The sequence below is a fragment of the Fistularia commersonii genome, chromosome 10 (genome assembly GCF_037954325.1).
Source record: "Fistularia commersonii isolate RoL2024-O1a breed Wild chromosome 10, RoL_Fcom_v1.0, whole genome shotgun sequence".
Lineage (NCBI taxonomy): Eukaryota > Metazoa > Chordata > Actinopteri > Syngnathiformes > Fistulariidae > Fistularia > Fistularia commersonii.
Window position 1 is genome coordinate 12,431,764 of NC_141293.1, and position 23,208 is coordinate 12,454,971.

The 23,208-nt window shown below is 43.4% G+C and overlaps 1 protein-coding gene across 1 annotated transcript in view; it reads right to left on the reverse strand.

The window, feature by feature from the left end:
- Positions 1–477: 477 nt before the first annotated feature.
- thsd7ab (thrombospondin, type I, domain containing 7Ab) overlaps positions 478–23,208 on the reverse strand; it is a 146,983-nt gene continuing 124,252 nt past the window's right edge. Inside the window, exons 23-28 of the mRNA XM_086154429.1 lie at positions 16,868–17,041; positions 11,442–11,540; positions 9,471–9,553; positions 7,306–7,519; positions 6,410–6,497; positions 478–1,502 (exon numbers count right to left, since the gene is read on the reverse strand). Coding sequence (XP_086010555.1) covers positions 1,412–1,502; positions 6,410–6,497; positions 7,306–7,519; positions 9,471–9,553; positions 11,442–11,540; positions 16,868–17,041 — 749 coding nt within the window. The 3' untranslated portion in view covers positions 478–1,411. The remainder of the gene's footprint in view (positions 1,503–6,409; positions 6,498–7,305; positions 7,520–9,470; positions 9,554–11,441; positions 11,541–16,867; positions 17,042–23,208) is intronic.

Consider the following 23,208-nt stretch of genomic DNA (forward strand, 5'->3'; position numbering starts at 1 on the left):
TTTGATGACTTTTACCATGCTAGGCTAACATTTACAATAAACTGCTGTCAATTATGCTATGCTAACTAGCAGGTTCCTCTTTGGTTCCTCAGCAACGCAGAGGAAAACCATCTTCCTTTTAGGGATCAGGGCAAACATGTCAGCCAAAAAGCCAGTGTACGTATATTGTAAAGTAATCCGTCTTTCTTTTTCTTTTAAGTTCTTATAACGTGTTACTGCAGATAAACAGAATTGATACTCAAGATGAAGATCTTGTTGCACTTAAAAAAAAAAAAAACAGGGCGAGCCATGGTGAGTCCCGCTCGCTTCAACGCTAGATCTCTCCTTGCAATCTGGGCAGAAATAAAGTGGTCAAACACCTGACGAAAAAATCTACAAAACCACAAACGCTACTAACAACCAAAAGTCATAATCAGTGGTGAGAAATAAAATCTATACATATATATTCACTCCAGAGTCACGTCTTAATAATTTTCCTTTTTGTTTTTTTTTTTTCTCCGGTCGACCTTTGCTGTTCCTCTGCTTTATGTCTGTGGAAGAAGAGGCAGTGTTTTATGGCAAATAGAAGGTAGAAGTCACATGTGCATATCATGCTGCACTAATATAGTGCAATGTAGTGCCTGAAACAAAGCGGGGGGGGGGTGGTGGAGGCGGGGAATCCTGCGAACCGGTTGCGTGGCCGCTCCTCCGAAGGCGGTTTGCACGTCGGCGTCGTCCCGTGAAAAACACGCGAGGCCTTGTTGTTCGCACCCCCGAATCAAGCGACAACACCAAAAAAACAAAAAAAAAACAAGTAGCGGAAATGGATCCCCGTTTGTTCAGGAGATTTTGAGCTGAGGATGGAAGGAAGAGGAATCTAAACCTCTCTCCTCTCCTTCCTCCTCCTTGTTCCCCCCGCGGTGACTTTTGGCAACGTGCGAAGCGTCAGAGCATCCTAAGCCTCCAGCGACTCAGCATTTTTTTTTCCTAGGGACAAGCAGAAAAAAAAAAGTGCGGGGGAAGAGTTTGGTGCCGTGCTCAGAAAAGGCAGCTCCTCTCCACACTCCTTCGGAAAAAGTCCTTGCCCTTGCAGGGATGCGGACATGTGCGTGTGTGTGTGTGTGTGTGAATAGGTGGCGACCAACAAACAAAAAAAAAAAAAAAAAAAAAAAAAAAAGGCATTTCGATGGATGCGCTGGAGGTCCTGAAGGCTCTTGATGAAAGGAAATCTTAAAAAAAAAATAAAAATAAAAAATGAGAGAATGGAGCACTACTTCAAATGGTTAAACCCCAATCTGCTGTGCGCTAAGAGGATTTCCTGTGACTCCTCCGCCCGGTCACGTCCATTCACGCCGCAACACATCCACGTCCCTCACCGTGATGGAGCCAGTCTCTGACGGGGGGCGGTTGGTGTGGGGGGACTCCCGCGGGACTACATGTCCGTGTCCCCGTCGTAGGCCAGGGTCAGAGGTTTTAGCCGATTATTCTGCTGCCTCTGTCTCTGAGGTCTCTTTGGCTTTTTGCTGCGTGGGAAAGTGATAAGACACAGTGAGAGAGCGGAATAATTGTTGGGGCATGTGTGTAGGTGTGTGTGTGTGTGTGTGTGTGTGGGTGGGTGGGTGGGTGGGGGGGTGGGGGGGTATGGGAAGAAAAAATAAAATGAATGAATGCAAAGTATCTCAAATGTGCTTCAGGTCGGAAACAGAAACGTCTGCAGCCTAACGCTCAGGTCCAGGAGGATCTGTTTTTTTTTTGTTTTTTTAGGGGGCGGCGCCTCTGCGCTCGGAAAATTTACAATCGATGCACAACCATTCACTCTCAGCCAATTTCGGACCTTGGAGGAAACCGGAGAACCCGGGGAGAACATGGAGACGCCGCCCAGAAAGGCACACCACCGGAATCCAACCAGGAACTTTGTGCTGTGAGGTCGAAGCCCTGAAATATACGCCTCGCGGATATTCTGATTTTCTTTTTAAATGAGGATTTAACAAATATGCAGAATTTCAGGAATTCTAGTTACATTTTACAGCTTAATATGTACATTTGTGCTTTTGTTAGTTTCAATTTCTCTACTTGTGTAAATATCTGCCGCCGCATCGGATTTATTTCCGACAAAAAAGCGGAATCTGCATCACTAACAAGGCCGGGAATATTTCATGCTGTCATCAAAAGACAAAGGACCGCTAAGGTCCCGCACTCAAAAACTTCCTCCTCCGTGGCCTGCAGGACCTTCACGCCTCACAGAGAGTTTTTGAAAACTAGCAGGATAAAAAAGGGAGAAAAAAAATCTAATTTTATTTTTTCTCACAAAGGCCTGGAGATCAGAAATAGTTTGTTGGCTGTATTTTTAGCAAACAACTCAAACAGGGGTAAATAGAGCCTGTGTGGGGATTTATTTCCAGCGTGGATTAATACGCAAAGCGTTTGGTGTCTGCTGAGTATTTCTGGCAGCAGGGTCTTGCTCGTGTGTGCGTGCGTGCACGTGTGTGCGTGCACGTGTGTGTGTGTGTGTGTGTGTGTGTGTGTGTGTGTGTGTGCGTGGGATTGAACATGAGTGTATGTGTGATGTCGCTGGTGTTTATGGGGCCTCAATGCGGTTAGTGGATCTAGTTGATGCCCAGCTCGGGTGTTATTATGGGATGTTTGACATGCTTTCACTTTGGAGGCCCTGCTTTTTGCTCAATTTATTTTTTTATATGATAATTCATATAATTTCATATGAATATTTTTTTTGTATTTATATGTAGAATATGAGATATTTTACACGATACCGAACGTTGATTCGCTTTTTAATTTCAATCCCCTTTTGTATTTAGGAAGAAAAGCAAGTAAAAAAAAACAAACAAACATTGATTTATATCATTATATTAATTATCTCAGTGACATCAACGCACTTATTTGCCTGAGGTTGTTTATTGTTTCTGCGCATTTATTGGATTTTGGACCATTTGTTCTCCCTCGTGGGAAGTTTCCATCTAAAAACTTAAAAGCTGACATTTCGATTTTGGCAAAAAGTGTCGAATCACTTCTCAGTCAGAGAGTCAGCAAAACTGTGCAACTATTCAACCTCTCATTCACACGTCCGCTCAATTTAGGGTCTCCGATGAACCCCCTGCATGTTTCTGGACAGCGGGAGGAAGCCTGGGAGAACATGAAGACTCCACCGCCGTGCTTCTCTAATGGCGACTTCTCATTTCGAAAATCTCATTTTTTTTTGCAAATGCATTTAAAAAGATTGTCATTTCCTTTCCATTCAATAACAAATAATCTGAATGGGATTTGAAAGTCATTTTCTTGCGAGCATCAGGACGGCACGTTTTGTTTTTCCTAGTTGTTCCCGATGAGTTTTGCTCGATAAAATCCACTTGCCGCGGAAGTAATGTTCAGAGAATGGATATGAAATGCGGGGAAAGACGAGCCAAACGCTCCTCTTCCTCCTCTTGGGAAAGTTATTTACGTTCTGGCTGAAGCTGCAACTGCAAAACCACATATATTATCCATTCATCTCCCACTTACTCGCTCGGCTCCTCAGCGTTTATGGTTTAAAAATGAGGATTTCAGAAGAGTCACTCACTGATCCTCAGCAGGGCTTCGACGTTTCCGCGATTTCTTTTACAAGCTGGTGAAATGATGAGTCTCTCATCCGCTCATTAATCAGCTACGACATGGTAAATATGCTCTTTGTGGGGTTTCGGCGAAGGGGAAAGATAAAGAACGGGGGGAACAACACAAGGCTGCTGAGTGATGGGAAAGAAAATGAGGTAAGAGGGAAGTCAAAGGGGAAAGTGTCGCTCCACTTTTTGGCCACAAGGAGACAGCGTTGCTGCGTCCGCTCATGAGCCTGGCAACATGAATGGGAATTTTTTTTCTTAACTTTGCAGGAATAGCAATGGCGAGCGTAAAATGTCCATTTACTCTTCATAATAACCTGTAAAAATGAATCAAGCTGCACGTTAACAGCCAATGATTCGGAAATTCATGGTAAATTCAGCCTTAAATTCAAATTTCCACTCACGTTTACCGCCGTGATTCACGTCCCTCCTTTAGCCAAAGTGTCAATAATTAATATTTCAGTATTTGTTCAAATGTGTGCATCAACATTGCACAGCTGGGCTTGGATCCGGAGTTTAGGAAATTAATCGCACTTAAAGACATTTTTTCGATTTATGTATCTCTTCTGTGAATTTTGTGGACGATGAAAAACAGAGCAGTGTTTTCCTCGCATGTGCTGACGTGTCGGGCCAATAAATGGCCCTCACTGCGTTGATCCACGGATTTCCTCCCTGCAAGATGGACACTGAGTTTGTCCGCACAGAGAGATTATAAATAATTCCGTCGGGACCGACGCCAAGTGGCGAAAGCCTTGAGACAACACGATGTGAGGCGTCGGTTCCTACAGGATTCGCACGGAGGAGAGGGATGATGGAGTCCCCAGGGGACACTATGCTATGCTAACACGCTAACACAACAACAACCGACCTTCTCATAAAACAGACCTGGATCCTCTGCTCCCCTGTTGCACAAATCTTAGGACTAGATGATACCAAAGAAGTTATCGGTTTTATTTTGCAAATATTGGGAATTCGATGACCTTTCCATTCGTTATTTAGATAGGGAGCAGATGTTTTCACCCAATTAAAATCATCAATATTACGCCTTTGGCCAGTTACACCATAGCTGTATTTCAAAATATAAAAAAAAAATGTTTTTTTTTTTTTTCATTTTAATGAAGCTAATGAAGCAAGAAAACTACTTTAACTAGGTGAACATTTTAATAAAAGTATGCCATATCATACAAATATTTAAATGATTTCCCAGTATGATTAAATATGAACTTGACTTATTTTAATGGTGAATTAAATTGTAATTATTATAAACTGACTTTGCCCTGGCTTTCCTGTTTTTTTCTATTTCGATCATTTTTGTTTCTTTGCTCCTTTAATTCCCCCCTATTTTGATTGAATCCCCCCGGCATAGTTGAATTAACTTTATTCAAGCTAAAGACTTCATTACAAGGAAAGTGCGGATAGGGTTAGGATCCGAGCCTATTTCAGGACAAGGTATAAACACAAAGAGTTCCTTCACTGAGACATAAAAGTACACTCGCAGAATTCCAGACTGATTTCATCAGTTTTCAAGACTTTTCAGGCAGGACTTAGATTGAAAGATACCACTCTGTTGGTCGATCTTGACCCGAGTGGGTTATAAAGACATACAACCATTCACCCTCTCATTCACACCTCATGTAGAAACATAAAACCAATCCCCCTCTCATTTACCATCATATAGGGTTTTTTTTTTCCAATTTTGGTCAAATGTTCTTTAAGTCCATTATTCCCCCAAAAATTAATGGAAATATACATATGAAGTAACAGGCATAGATAAAACACAACAGAAGGTGACGTAAGACAATTTTAGGGCTTCCATTATAATAATTGTTATTTATGTTATCATTATTGATCATAGACAGATCCTACACATTAATGTTTTCCTACTTTCTAGACTTTTATGCTTTTTTTTGTGATACCATACCCTAGTGCAAGTTGCTGCTGCTGCTCGTCAGTTACTCGCCAGTTACTAATGTGTACTCTTTGTATGTGCATGTCTTTACGTGTCCTAGATGTCAAGAAAGGCATTATTATTATTATCATTTTCATTATAACCATTCATCCTCTCATTCACAAGTCACATAGAGACACATAACCAATCACCCTCTCGCTTCCTGTCATATAAAAACATATAACAATTCACTCTGTCATTCACAACTCATATAGATACATAAACTGTTCACCCTCTCATGGATAGTTTAAACAAACAAACAAAAAATGAATCATCTTTCATCATAAGTCCCGCCCACGTGACTTGACAAGTCCAAAGGAATATCTATCTATCTATCTATCTATCTATCTATCTATCTATCTATCTATAAGTCCAACCACGACAGAAGCTACCGGGCTTCTGGTCCTCACCTGCGATGGCAACACAATCATGCGGGTTACATGACTCTTTCGGAGAGGTCACAAGGAAAGGTCGAGGCCAGCGGGCGCTCGCGCCTGAGGGAATGGCCCTTTGCCGAACCCTCCGCGGCCTCCCGATTAGCTGCCGCCGGTCTGAGCCAACTCTTGGCAGTCGGGACAGGTGTAAACCATCTCCTGAGTGTTCTGGGCCCCCCAGAACGCCGTCCCGTTGGGGTCGGACTCCTGGGCCTTCAGGGAGCGATGCATCTCGGCGCAGTAGCTGCTGCTCTCACCCGAAAGGACGAGTTTGGGGCGAAGGGGAAGGGGATGGGGGACGATGATGACAGAAAATAAAAATAAAAATGGTGATGCGACGCCGGAGGGGGGAGGGGCGGCCGGGTGAGACGAGGGGGGGGGGGTAGATGGCGGTGGTGTGAAAGGGTAAAGGGGGGGGCGAAAACTCGAGAACTCACCAAGCTAGATATATCATAGACACTATGAAGATGAAGAGCACAAAGGCACCGGCTGCTACACCATACACCCACATCTTCAGCTTCCCATCTGTGGAGGAGGAGGCTCGTCAGTGTGTCGCTCCTCTCGCAACCATACGTGGCCGATCCCACCCCCGCCCACAAGAAAAATAGCAAAAAATTCCATCCCTCGGCGGTAAAGGGCATATTAGCTGGACGTATTGAGGATTTTGGAGAATGACGGCAGCGGTGGCGTGCCGGCGCCCCCTCCTGGCGTCTCGCTGCTCTTGGTTCAGAGTGATTTTCCCCCAGGTTGTCGCGCACGGTGAACTCGGAGGTCACTCCGAGGGGCCTCGGCGCATCGCTTTCGTTTCACGCCGGGACATTTCAAGGAGAACAAACGCGTCAAAGCCGGCGATAATTAAGAGCCCGTCGGCCGGGAGCCGAGGCTCCACGTCCGCTTCCGGCTTTGAGTCTTAACTCCGCTCGGAGGATTACGGCCGGCGCTCGGCAGGTTGAGGAAACTCGACAAATCCTGGACTTTCTTGACATAACGTTTCCCCTTTTGAAAAAAGAGGCGTGCAAGTGCAAACCGAGCGCAACGCTTTACGGCCGTCGTCTGGCTCGGATACGGGTAACGGCATATTTTGGGTATAACCACAATTATCGTGACGCGTTTGGTTCACGTGTAGCGACCATTTTAACCTTCCGAGGTCCTTGCAGTGATTATCGCTCCAGAAGCTGAAAATAGGAGCACCCGAAGGGCGGAGCCGAATAAAGGTTGTTAGCGGCAACAACGCTTCCGAATGGCAGTTAAAAAAAGGGAGGAGGATCTGGACTCGTATCTACGGGCTTCTGAGCGGAGCGGAGGGGCCGGGATCGAAGGGGTGAAGGGTCACCTGGTCCGTAGGGCTGCAGGTACCAGGTCCGCGTGGTGCGTCCGGGCTGGGTGGCTGCAGGCATGGTGGGGTTGATGGCACGGCTGGTCTTCACGTCCCCCTTCTTGTCCCCGGCGGTGGGGATCTCCAGGACGGGGATGGGGGCACAGCGGTCCAGCTGGCCTTCGAGGGACAGCAGCTCGGTGAAACCCTCCTCGCAGGTGCAGACTCCGGCCTGCGGGGGGCGGTGCAGAACCATGATTGAGAAGGATGCGTTGGGTGGGAGCTCGCAGGCTCTGTAAAACTCAGTTTACGGAGACCTTAAAATACGTCACAGGATCTGACCCCGATAAACCTTCACCTTGATGAAAACTGGCGTTGGTTTGTCAACACAGCAGCCACCTCTTGAAAAACTCATTTTTACACAGTCACAAACCCCCCTATACGCTGGAATTTACACAAATGCCAGGCTAATACTAAAAGATTTTCACGGTCGCAAACTGACAACTGAAAGTCAGAAGGAAATTTTAAGAGCCTTACTAGAGTACAGGCTCAAGTCACTAAGTATAAGGTGGTAACCCGAGTAGTCTTAGTTCAATGTTTTCCTAGTCTTGGGTTGACAGTATCGAATTTGTTCGATACAAATGAAAGACAGCATAAAGTCTTTCAGTCTTTACAGTGATGTAACACAATCGACAACCGATAGATGAGCTCCAATAAAAGCAGGAAAAGGAAACCTGGTAGACGAACAAGAGCAGAACCAGAGCAGAATTCGTGGCAGAGAGGGTATTTGTTGGCGATACAAATGAACGGCAAAGGACGTCCTGGATGGTGGAGCTGTTGGCAGAACAGCCCGGCTTGGATGATATCAAGTCCCCATATCTCCATATCTCCGAGTGGGGGAGGAAAAGTGATGCAGCAAAGTAGAGAAAGGCTCTGCAAATAGCTGCTGAAAACATCGCATGGTGGGAAAAAATGCTGAAAAATGTAGTTGCAGTCTTGTAAATAGTGTAAGGGTCTGACTAGTCTGAAGCTAAAAAAGGCTCAAAAACTGATATTGCTGCAATCTATTTTTATTCTACTGTGCACGTACTTTGCCTATTAAAAATATTTTTACCTCTATTTTACGTATTCCTCAGTGTCTAACAAGTCTTTGCTACGCTAACATGATGACAATGAAAACTCTTGAGTCTTTTATCATGGTCCCCAGGAAGCAGAACGAAGCTGAACAGGTAAAAATGAACTTGTGACATTGGTGTTTACGTTTTCCAGGAACGAACCGCTCCTTGTCTTGTCGTCCAGTCGACCCCTTTTTCTTATTGAAGATTCAGATTTGAGTCGTTTAATCCATTCTTTGTGTCCTAAATGTCGAATTTCCCATCCCGCTGATTCATTCTTCCCCGCGTGCCGTTGTTGTTTCCATAATTGCACTGCTCTTACCGGCACGGCCGCCACATGCTTCTCTTTGCTTGTTTAAACAAAAAAAAAGTTCTGCCACCCCCTCACCGACCCCCCCAGGCAGGAACGATCAATGTTGGAACAAACCCATTTTGTGACAACGCTAATTCCACTGCAGGTGCTTGTTTGTGAGACATTTTGCAAACTCTATTGTCATTTACATCCTTCCTTCCCATCTCATTTGTTTTTATTTTCCGATGTCACTATGACAACCGTTCTACGTCCCAATTTAATCCTTTCTTCTTTTACACGCTTAATACGAACGCCTACCGTGCATGTGATTCTCCATGTGGCCACTAGGGGGCGCTAAAGCACCCTCAATCCAAGGTCCTGCCGTTGGAGAGTCTCACTGCTTTAATGGCACCGATAACCAGGTTTCTCTCGCGGGTATTAAAGTCATTTCTGAGGCCGAGCCTCTCGGTTAGAGTGAACGGACCGGGTCTGACCGAGCCGAGCGACACCGCGGGGAAATAAGATTTTACATCTTCATGTTGCCGTCACATTGTTCCTCGCCGCATTCAAATTTAATTCTGGCAGCAGTGCGTCAGAGCCTGCGCAGGGACAGACATTCATCCATAAGGATTTATGCTTTCAGGTTCCTGTTCTTTTCTTTCTTTTTTTTTTATAGTTTATTTTCTGTGCAAACCAAATTTATCTTTTTTTTTTTTCTGCGTTTGCTCTCAGTTGTAGGATAAACCGGTGATAAGGGGGCAGAGAAAGAGACTCACCTCGCTGCAGAAGGACTTCGGCATGAGGCAGGGGGGGTCGCAGGAGCTGTTATCCACTTGGGGGTTCATGGGAGGACAACCTCCTGGGGAGAAGGCGGCGGGGAGGAGAAAAAAAAATACACAATAAATCTGATAAAAGTCCATGATGGGAACAGGTGCGTCATCACAGTCCCTGGGTTGTGGGCAGCCGGCCCCTCGATCGCTTGTCTAAAATCATATTTGAGTCGAGGTCGTGCCGGCGAAATGTTTGATTTACGGTGAGCGTTTATCAACACAGCACTGATGCTCAACTCGTAAACGCTAACCCGCGGCGACGGGGTGACCCTCCATTTTCGCAACTGCTCCATATCCTGTCTTTATGGCAAATTTACAAAACAGTTTACGTCATGAAAATGGAGGCACCTCTGATTCAGTCTTGTTTGGTTTCTAGAATTAGCTGATTGATAATCAGTAATCAATAGGCAATAATATTGACTGGAGATGCAACGGTGCGTCGAGATGTGAGACTCAGCTGATATTTGCCTCATTGATTGAAACGTTTCACTGCTGAAATGTAGTTAAAAAAAAAAAAAAAAGCTTAGATGAATTCAAATGTTTATTCTGAGGGAAAATGACAAAGCTCCGAAAGACAAGTTGTCATATTCAGTTGATTTTTCCTTGCTTTAATTCAAAGTTTGGCCACAGGAGGGCCCTGTTATCGTCCAAAAAGTCAGAGAGAGAGAGAGGGGGTGGACATTTTTCTTATCTTTCTGATTTTATTATTGCGTGAAAGGCAAGATATGAACTCAGACTCTGAGAAAATAAAGTTGCCCCATATCTTTGTGGCATTTTTCAAATGTGAGGAAAGAAATATTTGACTGAAATCTTTATTTTTCATCTGCTTTATGATGACAAAAAAAAAAAAATCTGACTAAGAGTGAAATAAATAATATTTGTAAAATTACAGGTCACAAGCCCTTTTCTGCTTTAGCGCAACAAATAACAAAAAAAATGATTAAAAACTAGACGAAATCCATTTTAATCGACTGGCAATGGCTATTTTATGCTTACTGGAGGTCCAAAATTGCAAACTTGGTCTTGATTAAAAAGATATTGAGACTTCACGCTTCTTCAAACTAAATTTAGTGGTTGTTTTTTTTCATATTCGACTGGTGATCTGTGCGGTTTGAACTTTTTACCGCAACAGAAACAAAAGCCAATTTCAGACAGAGAAGGACGCAAGAGTCCAGCTTAGATCCAAGATGAAGCCCATTTGTCGTGACCTAACTGGACTTATTTTGGCCACGATGTTGACGTTTGGCTGAGTCCTCTGCAGCAAAAGCAGGCCAGAAGAGCTTGGACGTCTTCGTCGGTCCGTTTCTCGCTGCTTCCGTCCGCTTTGCCAAACGAAAACAGCTGAGCAGTGACAGCAATAGGTTTTTACATGGCGTATCTGTTGAAGGGTGCGGTCTATGGATTCCACCAATCACCAAGCAGCTACGTTATCCAAGTTCCTATAGAACTGTAAAAAGACCCTTTGGGAGCTAAAATGGCATTTTGACCCAAGGTCCACCTCTGCTGTCTGAATACACGAAAAAAACGGCCTTGTTGAAGAACTGTAAATGTTCCTCCAGTGGGAAAATGTTTCATGCTTTTCTTTCTTTCAGGGAAAAATAAACCATATAAGAAAACAATCCAAAAATCAATCAGTTGCTATAATTCCAAAAGCCCTTCTTTGTCATCGCCTCCCCACAGGAACAAACTCTGCAAGCTTATGAATGTTTTCCTTTCTGCCCTTTGAAGCTGGTTCATCTATAAAAGGTCAAACACCCCAAAAGAAAAAGGTTCTTGGACAAACACAAACAGCATATGAATCTCTTGAACTTTTTTGTTATGTTTTCGTCTTCCAGACAGCCTGGGGGTTTGGTGTCGCCGGCCAGGGGGGTTCGAAATGTGGATGAACCGGGAGAGCCGGTAACATTTCATCCTTACCTGTGACGTTGACGCCGTCGGAGCGCTGACACCAAACCAGCGGGCGCGAGGAGTTCGGATCCACGCCGCTCATCCACTTGTACTCGTAACACTCGCCGCCTTGATGGGAAAAAAGAATCGTGCGAGTGACGGATTAATAAAGCAGCTGCTAAGTTATGCCGATATAATTGGCCGCCGTCATTTAATATCTCTGCAGGAGGGTCCACTTCAGTGTGTTGACCTCCAGAAAGAGCTCGGGCTGAACGGTGTTCCATCAGCGCCACTTATGACATTATCAATATCTGTATCTGCGCTGTAAATGAGTGGATTTCCCCGCAGAGCGCCGTGTAAGCGATCATCCAGCCAGCATAAAAGAGCAAATTAACCTTGGACAAAAGAGGAGACCTGTGTCGTCGGCAGGGCCGGCCCTTCTGAAACCCGGACGTCCCCCCTCCACCTCCCCACCGCCGTATGTTTTCCCGTCTCGAGCCGCACAGAATTGCTTGCATCAGCCGGCTGCTTCCCACCGTCTTTTATGGACAGATTAGAGTTTTAATTTAATGCCGCGGAGACGTTTCTCAGAGGAGGAACCGCTCCAGAAATAGAAACCGTGTCAGGGGCAGCGTTTCACGGCGGAAAAGTCACAAGGCTGTGAAACCTCTGCAGGGGGAGAGGGGGAGTCTCCAGCTTATTAAATCAAAATAAATTCATTTTAACCCCGGTGTCGGAGCCGGACTGCATTTATACAGCATTTTAATAACAAAACAGTCAACGGCCAGCCTGTCCTTCTCTGGCTGAGGGATTCGACTGGAGGCCTGGTTTGCGGTGTGTGTCTTCGCCGAGGTGTGCAGGAGTGCCTGGTGGCCAAGGTTTCTTACGGGGATGCTAATTAGCTTGTTAGCGCCCCCTAGTATATTTTATCCAAATGGCAAGACCTTGCAGACACAGCACATTCAGGTCTGGAAATGTGGTCATGCTTAAAATCCCTTTGTGTATTTTTCCTACATTTTTTTTAGCTAATATCAGGATTTTCCTAAACCTTGCATTGTCTAAAGCAAACAATTTCTGTGTCTAAACATGTGAAAACACATACATTTTGTTGCTCTTGATAGGAGAGTAGCTCGTTGCTCGTAGCTCGTTGCTCGTAGCTCGTAGCTCGTTGCTCGTAGCTAGCATCGGACGCACAGGTGTCATAGACACGAAATGTGGGGAAAAAGGATGGCGGGGTCAGATCATCTCCGATTCAAGTCAGGCCTCCTTCTTTTGACGCAATAAATCAGACACAAGACGAATTATCTACTGCTGTCACTTGAGCGGACAGATCTGATACTCATTCATTCATTATCTACACCGCATCAGCGCCCCAGCTGATGCCTGGGGTTCACCGTCTGATCACAGAGACACAAATGGAGACCTACAACCATTTGCTAACGCATTCACACATCATATTCATAGACAACCAACCATTCCATTCACCATTTGCTCTGTCATTCCCACCTCATATCGAGATATGCAACCATTCACCCTCTCATTTACACATCCAGCCATGTGACGAGATTCTAGCCAATAATCAGAACAAGTGCAAGAAGTGGGTCAGAGCCTGTCGAAGGCATGAGATGCAGGTGACCAAACAAGACGGAATCCAGTCCTGCAAGGGAAAACACACAGATCGCCCCGGAAACCGGCGTTAGCTTGTTAGCATCCGCGCGGGCTGACCTTCTAACACGGTGCCCCTGCGGTCAGCGATGAAGTAAAGGCATGCACGTTTGTGTATGTGTGTGGGTGCGTGTGTGTGTGTGTGTGAAAGCAACTGAAACAACAAACATCCCGCGCTCACGCGGTAAAGTTTTACAAGGATGTGCAGATGAATGAGCCTCTGCCCACCGCTGACCACATTGATTTGTGATCCTTTAAACCTCTGCCCATATCAGATTCATTAAAAAAAAAAAAAAAAAAAAAAGGAAACGTCCGATTTTTATTTTTGTCTCCGAGGCTGCCGGGCCGCCGTCGGCAATCCTCACTCGTCTCCCCGCTGCTCCCGGGCGCCTTTTATTGGTCATGCTGACAGACGACGGCACTCATTAAAAACACAGACGATCGTCGGGCTGCAGACAGAAATCTCAATCTGCCTTTCCAGTGTCCTTTTGTTTACCGAGCCGGCACTGGAAACACAGCGAGGACACGGTAAAAGGTGCCCAGTTTTTGATTTGTCCTTCCTTTTTACATTTATATAATATTTTGGTTTTCACCACACCACTGTCAGCAATTCCCCCCTCACACACACAGACGCACACACACGCGTGCCTTGAGTGAATCCAGGTCAGGCTGCTGAGGGCAACAAAGGAGGGCGGAGGCGCTGTCGGCTCATCCGATGGCTCGGGATATGTCTACGTCCTAAAAGAATAGTCAGAAGATATTACGACTAAACGTGAAATCGTATGATCGTGCGACTTGCAGTTTTGCATTTTGCGCTCAAATGCAGATCAGTGCCCACACAAGTTAAAGGATTACAGTGGTGCGGAATCAGCCGATAAAAAAAAAAAGGAAAATGTTTGATATGAATCGTTCGGAACGATTCAGAACAGTGATAAACGATTGAGAAAGAAACATGATATTGAACATCTTATTTGGAAATAGAAGTCAGGGGGTCTGGTATCTATCCGACGTCCGGCCCTAAAATATTTCCGCCTCTCCCAAATCCGGGGCTACCATTGGATATCATCCGTTACCAGCCTCCTCTGCATCTTCCTCCCTCACTTGCACCAACTACACATCCTCCTCCATCCACAAATCTCCTCATTGGTCTTCTCCTTCCCCTCCCTCATGACCTCGTCACATCCCCCGAAGAAGAAACTCCGTCCGCCGACCCGGGCTTGCTATTAGTAAATGCAAGATTATGTAGTACGTATTTATTTATTAAATACACCACATGTCCTGCAGTCGGCGATGCAATGACCTTCCTGCATGCTTTTGGACTGCAGGAGGAAACCCAAGCAGACACTAGGAGAACATGGAGGCTCCATGCAGACTTAGTTAAAATCCGGTCGCTATCAAACATCTCGTAAAAGTTGAAGAAATAAAACCCGCGCCGGGCTGAGTTTACATTGTCCGTGTGAAAAGAATCGTCAGTGGAGAAAAAAACAACAAAAAACAACGTTTGGGTTCAGTGACGCCGACAGAATGGAATCTGAAATATTCCAGGATTAATAACTCATGAATGAGACGTGGCTAATGGCTGCGTTTTCCCCCGCGAACAGAAGAAAAATGGATAATCAATCATGTCTGAGTTCACTTTGGCTGATGCCGAAGCATGTCAAAGTTTGTGTGAAATTGTGTGTGTAGATCAGTAAAGGTGGCCATGATGGATGTGACAATATGTTAATTCATTTTTTTTTTTTTTTCAAACCCCTGAATTATAAGTTGTATTTCTTAGCGGTGCGTCGTGTCACAAGCATCTTCTCACCATTAATTGAGATTAATGGCTGTTGTGCACAATTGTCTGACAAAATGAACGCAGGACAAAACAAAACAAACACGCTCCATTTGCTACCTAAGACACAGAAACCAAGAACAAGCGAAGGAAACAAAATGAGAAATAAAATAAAAGACAGGACTCCAGCCAGTTTAAGTAAAAAAAAAAAAAATAAATAAAAAAAAAAAAAAAAAAAAAAAAAAGTAACAACAAACTTTGGTTTGTGGGGAGGAGAACGCTTCTGTTTGGGTGTCACAGCAGTACAAATAAACAGAGATGTGAAGAGACTGAGGCGATAAATTCACACAGCTCCGGACTTCAAGCCATCGGCGATGACACACACACACACACACACACATACATACACACACACACACACACACACACACACACACCCACACACACACACATTCTTGCTGCACATGCTTTTTCCTGTGACAATTACAGTGTAGGAAATGGGACGTGCCTGTGTTTTTGTGTGAAAGAAGAAATGGCACATCTGCTGCCTGATGGGGAAATTCTTACGGTCTTGTGTTTTGCGAGTTCAGCCTGGACCTGCAGCTTCTTCTCCTTCTTTTTTTTTCTTTTTAAAGACACAAATGACTGCTCTCTCTGTCTCTATCTCTCCAAATGCAGTGAGGCAGACAAAAAGCTGCGCCCTGATTTTAATCAAACCACATCGTCCTCAGAGCTGCAAGTAAGACGAGTCCCTTTGGATTTGATGCAGGAAACAATGAGAAATTCAATAATTAGTCGGAGAAATCAATGACGTTCTCTTGGTTTGACTGCAAAGTGTAATTTGGAGGGAAAACAAAGATAAATGAGGGATAAGAGGGACTTGTCATGCAAATAAAATCATCACCGCTAGAGAAATATCAAATGGACAGGTGATTACTTGGGCTTTAGCGCATCAATTTTGCTGAATTAATAACAGAAAAATTTTAATCGTACTTCAATTTGCACCACGCGACGTTTCTCGGCATAGCAGTTCCAAAGAGACGGATTTCACCTATGACGTCCCCCGGACTTTATGTGAGAAAGAGTTTTTCAAGCACAGGAGCATCTCCACGCTCCGTTAGCACTTCAACGCTACACATTTTGACGCTAGCATGCATGTCGGTAATATCAGCTTTGAACAAATGTGCAGTTCAGCAATGCTAACTTTCCTAAGGGTTGCAGATTGATTCAGCCGCTACAAATTCTGATCTGCCATCCCGTTAAGAGAATGTCAAAACAAATGCAGCTGCTTCAGTCGTAGATCTTTGGGAAAATAAACAGGATTCTTAAACTTAAGCCTGTGCATATTCACCCAATCATTTAACAAATTCAGAAGACTTTTTTTCGTGTTGAGTTTTTAAATTTTAAAAGCTAATTAATTCCAATTAATTGATTACAACCTATACAATTAATTTGATCGTGTTTAATATTTAGATAAATGTAAAACATAATTCAAATGTATAATTGTATTATATTATTTTTATAATATTATATTTATTAATTATAATTATTTTACTCTATTCTTGCCTTATGTTATTCCACTATTTTATGTGCACAAGTACCCAAATATTTTGCAATGGTTGAAACTGCTGGGTGCCCCTTGATGTTCGCGGGAAAATGCTGGGGTCATTTCAAATTTGACCTCGAGAGCGGTTTCTGGGACTCAGGCGGTAGTTAGCACAGTGGCTAGCTCTGTCGACTCGCAGCAAGAGACAAAAATACAAAGCGAGAAAACAATTTGTTGCCCTCCTTCGGATTTCCATATGCGGATGGAAGGAACGAACGGCCCGCGGGTCTCGAGTATGAACAAAACGTTTTTCTCGCCCCCGGCCCAGAACAGGCAGGGACTCTTTTATCACACAGGTGGGAGGGGACTAGAATAATTGAAAGTTATGGTTAGTCGACGGGCTAGCAGCTTGTTCGTGCATCATAGTTTTTTTTTGTTTTTTTTTCCAAAGCTTAAAAAGCTGCCACTCACCCGTGCAGGTCTGAGACTCCCACGCCTGGTCCGGACACAGCTGCAGGTTCTCTGGCTCCTGGGCCAGAACAGCTCTGGAGCGGACCTGCACCGAGCCGAAGTCCACGCCGGCCCCTTTGACGCAGATGCTGATGCACGGGCTCCAGTCGGACCACTCCATCAGGTAACACTCTCCTGCAGGGGAGGAGAGAGACCAAGCTTGCTGAAGTGAGCTGATAAAAACCTTCTCCCGACCGCCGCCCCGGCCTCTGCTAAGATTTATTCCATCGGCCGACGTCTCCGGCCGGCTTGCACTTCCCCAGGCACTCACAAAGCAAGGAAACTTTACATTTCCCGCCTCCCCAAACGCCCCCGTCAAGTTTTCCCATCTCGCTGCAGCCTGCAGACTTTTATTTGGATGGCAGTGAGGAAGCGGCACTAAAATAAGCTAGCTGCTACATGACTATAAACCCTGGACAACTTTAAGGGAGTGAGCGGACGGACCGATGAAAACAGATTCCGTGTTAGGAGAAAATGATTATTCCAAAGTATACGGAAGCATCGACATCTTGCTTTTGGTTTTTAGGACTTCCTAGACCAGGGGTCAGCAACCCGCGGCTCTTTCATCTTTACACTGCGGGTCGGAGTGGCTTGGGAAAATAAATTATAAATATTTAATTGAAGTGTATTTCATTTGTGTTGATTCCTTTTTTCAGCCTTTAGTTCTACGTTGGAAGATTATTGTGATCTTGAAATATTAAATAAAATTATATTTATTATTTTTCGCCGCTCAAAATAACGTCACGCTCGCGGAAGCCGGTATACCCGCCCGCCGGTAAAGTCCCGATTTGCAGATGCTGTGCGCAGAAGTTCAGGAGCAGAAGTCCCTAATACCAGGTAAAATAAATATTTATGAAGATTTTTTTCAAATATTTATTTTTTATTGTTTACTGACACAGTGATTTTTTCCCCGATTTATTTTTGAAATTCAGGTCAAGGCTCCGCTACACACTCTGAAAGCCCAAAGCACAAAATGAGTTCATTTCATAAATAAAATTTAAATTTCTCCGTAATACTTTGTGAATTCCAGCAGCAACACACTACACACTTATTTATACAAAGTGTAAAGGCAATAAAAAGCAATATATACAGTGGTACCTTTATTTTAGACGTCAAAAAGTAATTGCGGCTCCCAGTGTTTTCTTTTCCGAAGAAACCGGGCCCAAATGGCTCTTTGGGTGTTAAGGGTTTCCGACCCCATTGTTTTTTGACAATTTCGGCAGTTTTCTCAGCTGATAATTCATTATTTCTACAGTTTTATAAATAAATTAAAAAAAATGGGTGATTGTCTTCAGTCTCTGGATACGGTTTAAGGATTCCCATGCCGCCCTCTTCCAGATACTTCCATTATCCGGTAACCATCGACCTTGGTAAACACCTTGCTGTCAATGTCAACTAGGAGGAGGTTTGAGTTGATGGACTGTAAACCTCATAAAATCGGGACGACGGCCTGAGGGGGACGTTATCAAGGTCATCCATTCCACTTGGTTTCAGGTAGTCTCGGTGTTAGTCCTCCCGGATGCCTCGCCGATGCCACATAAAGCCTTCGGCACAGCAGACTGGACGGAAAGGGAATTGCCACTCGTGAGGCACCCAGGCTCGGTCGCGCCGCAATTAAAGTGCCCAAGCAGCGGTAAAGGCTTGTTGGAATTACATGAATTTCCAACATCGGGCGAGACGGATCAGACTCTTCGAGAGTTCGAGCTAATATCTATTAAAGGCGTTGCACTAGAAGGATATGCAAGTAGAGATGAGTTTATAACGGCTAAGTATGATCTGCTGTGTTATGATTTTTGCTGTTTGGAGTAAATATAAATCACTTTTATCTGCATTCCACCTTCGACGGCGGCTGAAAGACAAAGCTGCCCCTATTTTCGTCCGCATCATTCACAGCCATGCGCCGGAAGATGATTTGTTGTGGACTCCAGATGCACGTGGTTGGCGAGCAGGCGTGGTCTGCAAGCGTCCCATAAATCCACAGAACAAGATGGTGCATGCAGAGTTTTAAATGTAATGGATTATACCTCAGCCAAATCATCAACAACAACAACAACAACAACAATAATAATAATAATAATAATAATAATAATGATAATAATAACATTTGTGAGAGAAGAGGATACAGAGAGTAGAATAGATACGAAAATAAAATAAAATAAAAGGGTAGGAGTTAAATGGAGGAGGTTGATTGTAAAAAATAAATACTTAAATACAAAAAAATAACACTTTTGATAATAATGATTTACTTTATTTAGAGTATTTATTAAATCCATTTCTTTTTAGATGAAATAAATTTCACTTTTAAAACAGTAATTGTAAACTACAAAAATAATTGCTGCAAATATAAAGATACTCAAATTATACATAATGTGATTATGGAAAAATAAGACAAAAAGAAAGTGGACGCACCTCAAACAAACCAATACTCATATGAACTGGGGCTGAATATTGATTTTTTTTAAATGTTAAATTCTTCTTCTATTCCTTTATAGCTTTTCCCTTCAGAGATCACCACAGTGAATCAACCTTCTCATCTAATCCTATTCTCTGCATCCTCCTCTCTCACACCGACTAATTTCATATCTTTTCTCACTGCATCCATAAATCTTCTCTTTGGTCTTCCTCTAGACCTCCTGTCTGGCAGCTCCAATTCCGGCATCCGTCTACCAATATATTCTCAATCCCTCCTCTGTACATGACCCAACCATCTCAGTCTGTCTTCTCTGACCTTCTCTCCAAAAACATCTAACATGTGCTGTCCCTCTGATGGACTCATTCCTGATCCTATCCATCCTGGTCACTCACAAAGAGAACCTCAAAATCTTCATCTCTGCAACCTCCAGCTCTACCTCCTGTCTTTTTGGCGATGCCACTCTCTCCAAACCATACAGAATTGCTGGTCTCACCTTTCCTGTCATTCTGGTCTTCTATCGCAGTACCCCTGACACTTTTCTCCACCCCGTTGACCCCAAGTACCTGAAATTCTCCAACTTCTTGATCTCCATTGTCTGTAGCCTCACCGTTCCTCCTGGGTTTCTCTCATTCACACACGCCTTGCTGCGACTAACCTTTATTCCTCTCCTTTCCAGAGCATACCTCTACCTCTCTAGACTGTCCTCAACCTGTTCCCTGCTCTCACTACAGATCAAAGTGTCGTCTACCAGCATCATGGTCCATGGAGATTCCTGTCTAACCTCATCTGTCGACCTGTCAATCACCGCTACAAACAAGAAGGGGGTCCGGGCTGATCCCTTATAAACTCCCACCTCCACCTTGAACTTCTCTGTCACACCTACGGCACACCTCACCACTGTCCTACATCTTGCATACATGTCCTGCACCCGTCTAACATACTTCTCCTGCATATACAATACCAGAGTTCTTCTCTTGGCATCCTGTCTTATGCTTTTTCTAGGTCTACAAAAGCACAATGTAGCTTCCTCTGGCCTTCTCTGTACTTCTCTACCAGCATTCTCAAAGCAAATACTGCATCTGTAGTACTCTTTCTAGGCACAAAGCCATACTGCTGTTCACAAATGCTGACTTCTGACTACTCTTTCCCAGAACTTCATTGTATGGCTCATCAACTTTATCCCTCTATAGTTACTGCAATCCTGCACATCCCCCTTCTTCTTAAAAATGGCCACCATCACACTTCTCTTCCATTCCTCAGGCATCGTCTCACTCTCTAAGATCAAGTTGAATAATCTAACCCAGAAACTCTACCACTGCTTCTCCTAAACACTTCCACACCTCCACAGGTATATCATCAGGACCAACTGCCTTTCCACGCTTCATCCTCTTCAACACCTTCCACACTTCACTTTCACTAATCTCTGCTACTTTGGGGTCAACTATAGTCACCTCTTCTACCCTTGGCTCTCTTTCATTTTCCTCATTTATCAGCTCTCAGATGTTAAATTAGGAGAAGAAAAAAAGTGAACTGAATATGGTAAACAACCTCAGATACAGACAGATTTGTTTGGTAAACAAATAAAATGTCGAGTGACTGAAGTCACAAATTCAGTTCGTGCTGGACGGAATAATATAAAAAAGTGGACACGCTTAAAGCAAATTCATTATTATAATACTGTGTTATAACACACACACACACACGTCATCTGCATGTTTTGGTCGTTGTGTGAATTCTGGCTCTGTCCGTATGGGCCTGTTGTAAACTGATTGCATTATAACCCAAAAAGGACGGAGATGCTCCTGGCCGGTGCTCGGTCACACAGCACCGTGAATGTTTTCACACTCATTATAAATCTGCAGGGAAATAATGAGGCCTTGTACAAGTTTAGACGACTGACATACTGTAACTGGCAGAAAAAAAAAAAGGATTCGGATGCAAAAACATTTTAAATTGAGAAGTCAACGGATAGACACATATTGCTGGAAGTGAGGACGTGACATTTGGTCTGGAACTTGGGTATCGTGTTACGAGCACAAATAATTCCTGTTTTTCACAATTTTCCTCCTGAATGATATTATAGCGAGCGATGAAAGTTACGAACACAACTCGGACTCTGCATACTATCTGGAATCGTGGCATAAAATGACAAAATAAATTAAAAGTAAAATACAATTAAAATGATCGTGTAGAAAAATGTAATCAAATAAACTAAACTAAAATAAAAGAATAGAAAATAGAATAAAATAAAATGATGGAGGAGCATAATTCACCTTTGCAACCCCTGAGGGGAGCAGGTGAAAGGAAAAGAAGATAAATAGAATAAACCCAAAAAAAAAAAACAAAATTAGAGTTGAGACCTGAGGAGCAGCCAAAAGGAAAGGAAGACAAAAATAAAGTTTAATAAGATAAAGTCTAAACTAAATTTAAATGAAATAGAATGACAAAGGTTAGATGGCAGAAGATTATTTAGTGTTGCAACCCTTGAGCAGCTGAAGGGAAAAGAAGCAAAAAATAAATGTACTAAAATATAATGACAGGGATTACATGCAGGTGGATGATTCACTGTGGTGACCTCTGAAGGGAGTGGCCAAAAGGAAAAGACTAAAAATAAAATAAAATCAACCAACTTAAAATTCAAACTAAATAAAGTAGAATTAAATCAAATGACTGGTTTTATACAGAGGAGGAGGATTTCGCTGTAGAGACCCTTGAAGAGAGCAGCCAAAAGGAATAAAAGAAAAACAAAATAAATTAAAATCCACTAAAATTAATCCAATTAAAATAAAATGGAATGAATAAATTAATAGGTGTGAATAATAAAACAAACAATGTGGCAACCCCTGAAGGGAATAGCCAAAACGAAAAGAATAAAATAAAATAAAATCAATGATGGGGGAAAGTTGGAGGAGGTCAATTTGCTGAGGTGCCCCCTGAAGGGAGCAGCAAAAAGAAAACGATGATGATGAGAATAAATTAAAATAAAATGATCCATCTTTTAAACGTATGAATATAATGATCACGTCGCAACACAAACTTTACAATCTCCACTGAGATTCCTGGTGATTCGCATGCCAACTCCGCTTGCATCCCGGAACCCGAAAATCTTCAAAATTTCTTCACATTCGGTTGTTCTGAATTAGAAAATTTGAAAGCGGTGCAAGTCTGGTAGTAAGAGCAGTCATCTTGGAGCTGACGTCCCTCATCCTCCCCATATTCTTTATCGTTTATATATATTTTAAAGTTCTACGACCCTTTCCACACTTATTAACCTGGTTAGCATCTTCCTCAAAACTCTGTACCTTTTACCTCTGACTGTCTCTTAATGTCAGATGAAACGTCTTTAATTCTTCATAGCACAGTGTTATGACCCGGGGAAACATTAGCAAACTCTTGCTTCTTCTCAGGACAAACTTTCTCCGTCATTTTTATCACGCAGTCTTTAATAAATTCACCCTTAGTCAAAGGTTTTGCAGTGCTTGGCAATCGGTGTTGTGACCTCGCATCTTTCCTTTGTGGCATTTTCATTTGATTTGCGTGCTCTTGTAAAAAAGCGCCACTTCCAGTTGCCTCAATCTTTCGCCACTTTGGATTGTTGCAGTTTGCGTGTTGCATGGATAACATGCCTGCCTTAGAGGGAAAATTAATATCTTACAATAAAAATGAATTGAACTAAATATATTCAAGCAACGCAAAAACCCGTGGTGTCGTAAAAATTTGTAAAAAATACAAAATAATGGTAATAAAATCGTATAAAAAAAAGTTTAAATTTGCAATACCATGAGACCAATATGGCGAGGGACAACTAAATTTTTACTGTGTAAATAAAAAGGCCGGCGCACGCTGGTACCTCTTCATGCGAAACTGGACAGAACGAATCACCTGACCT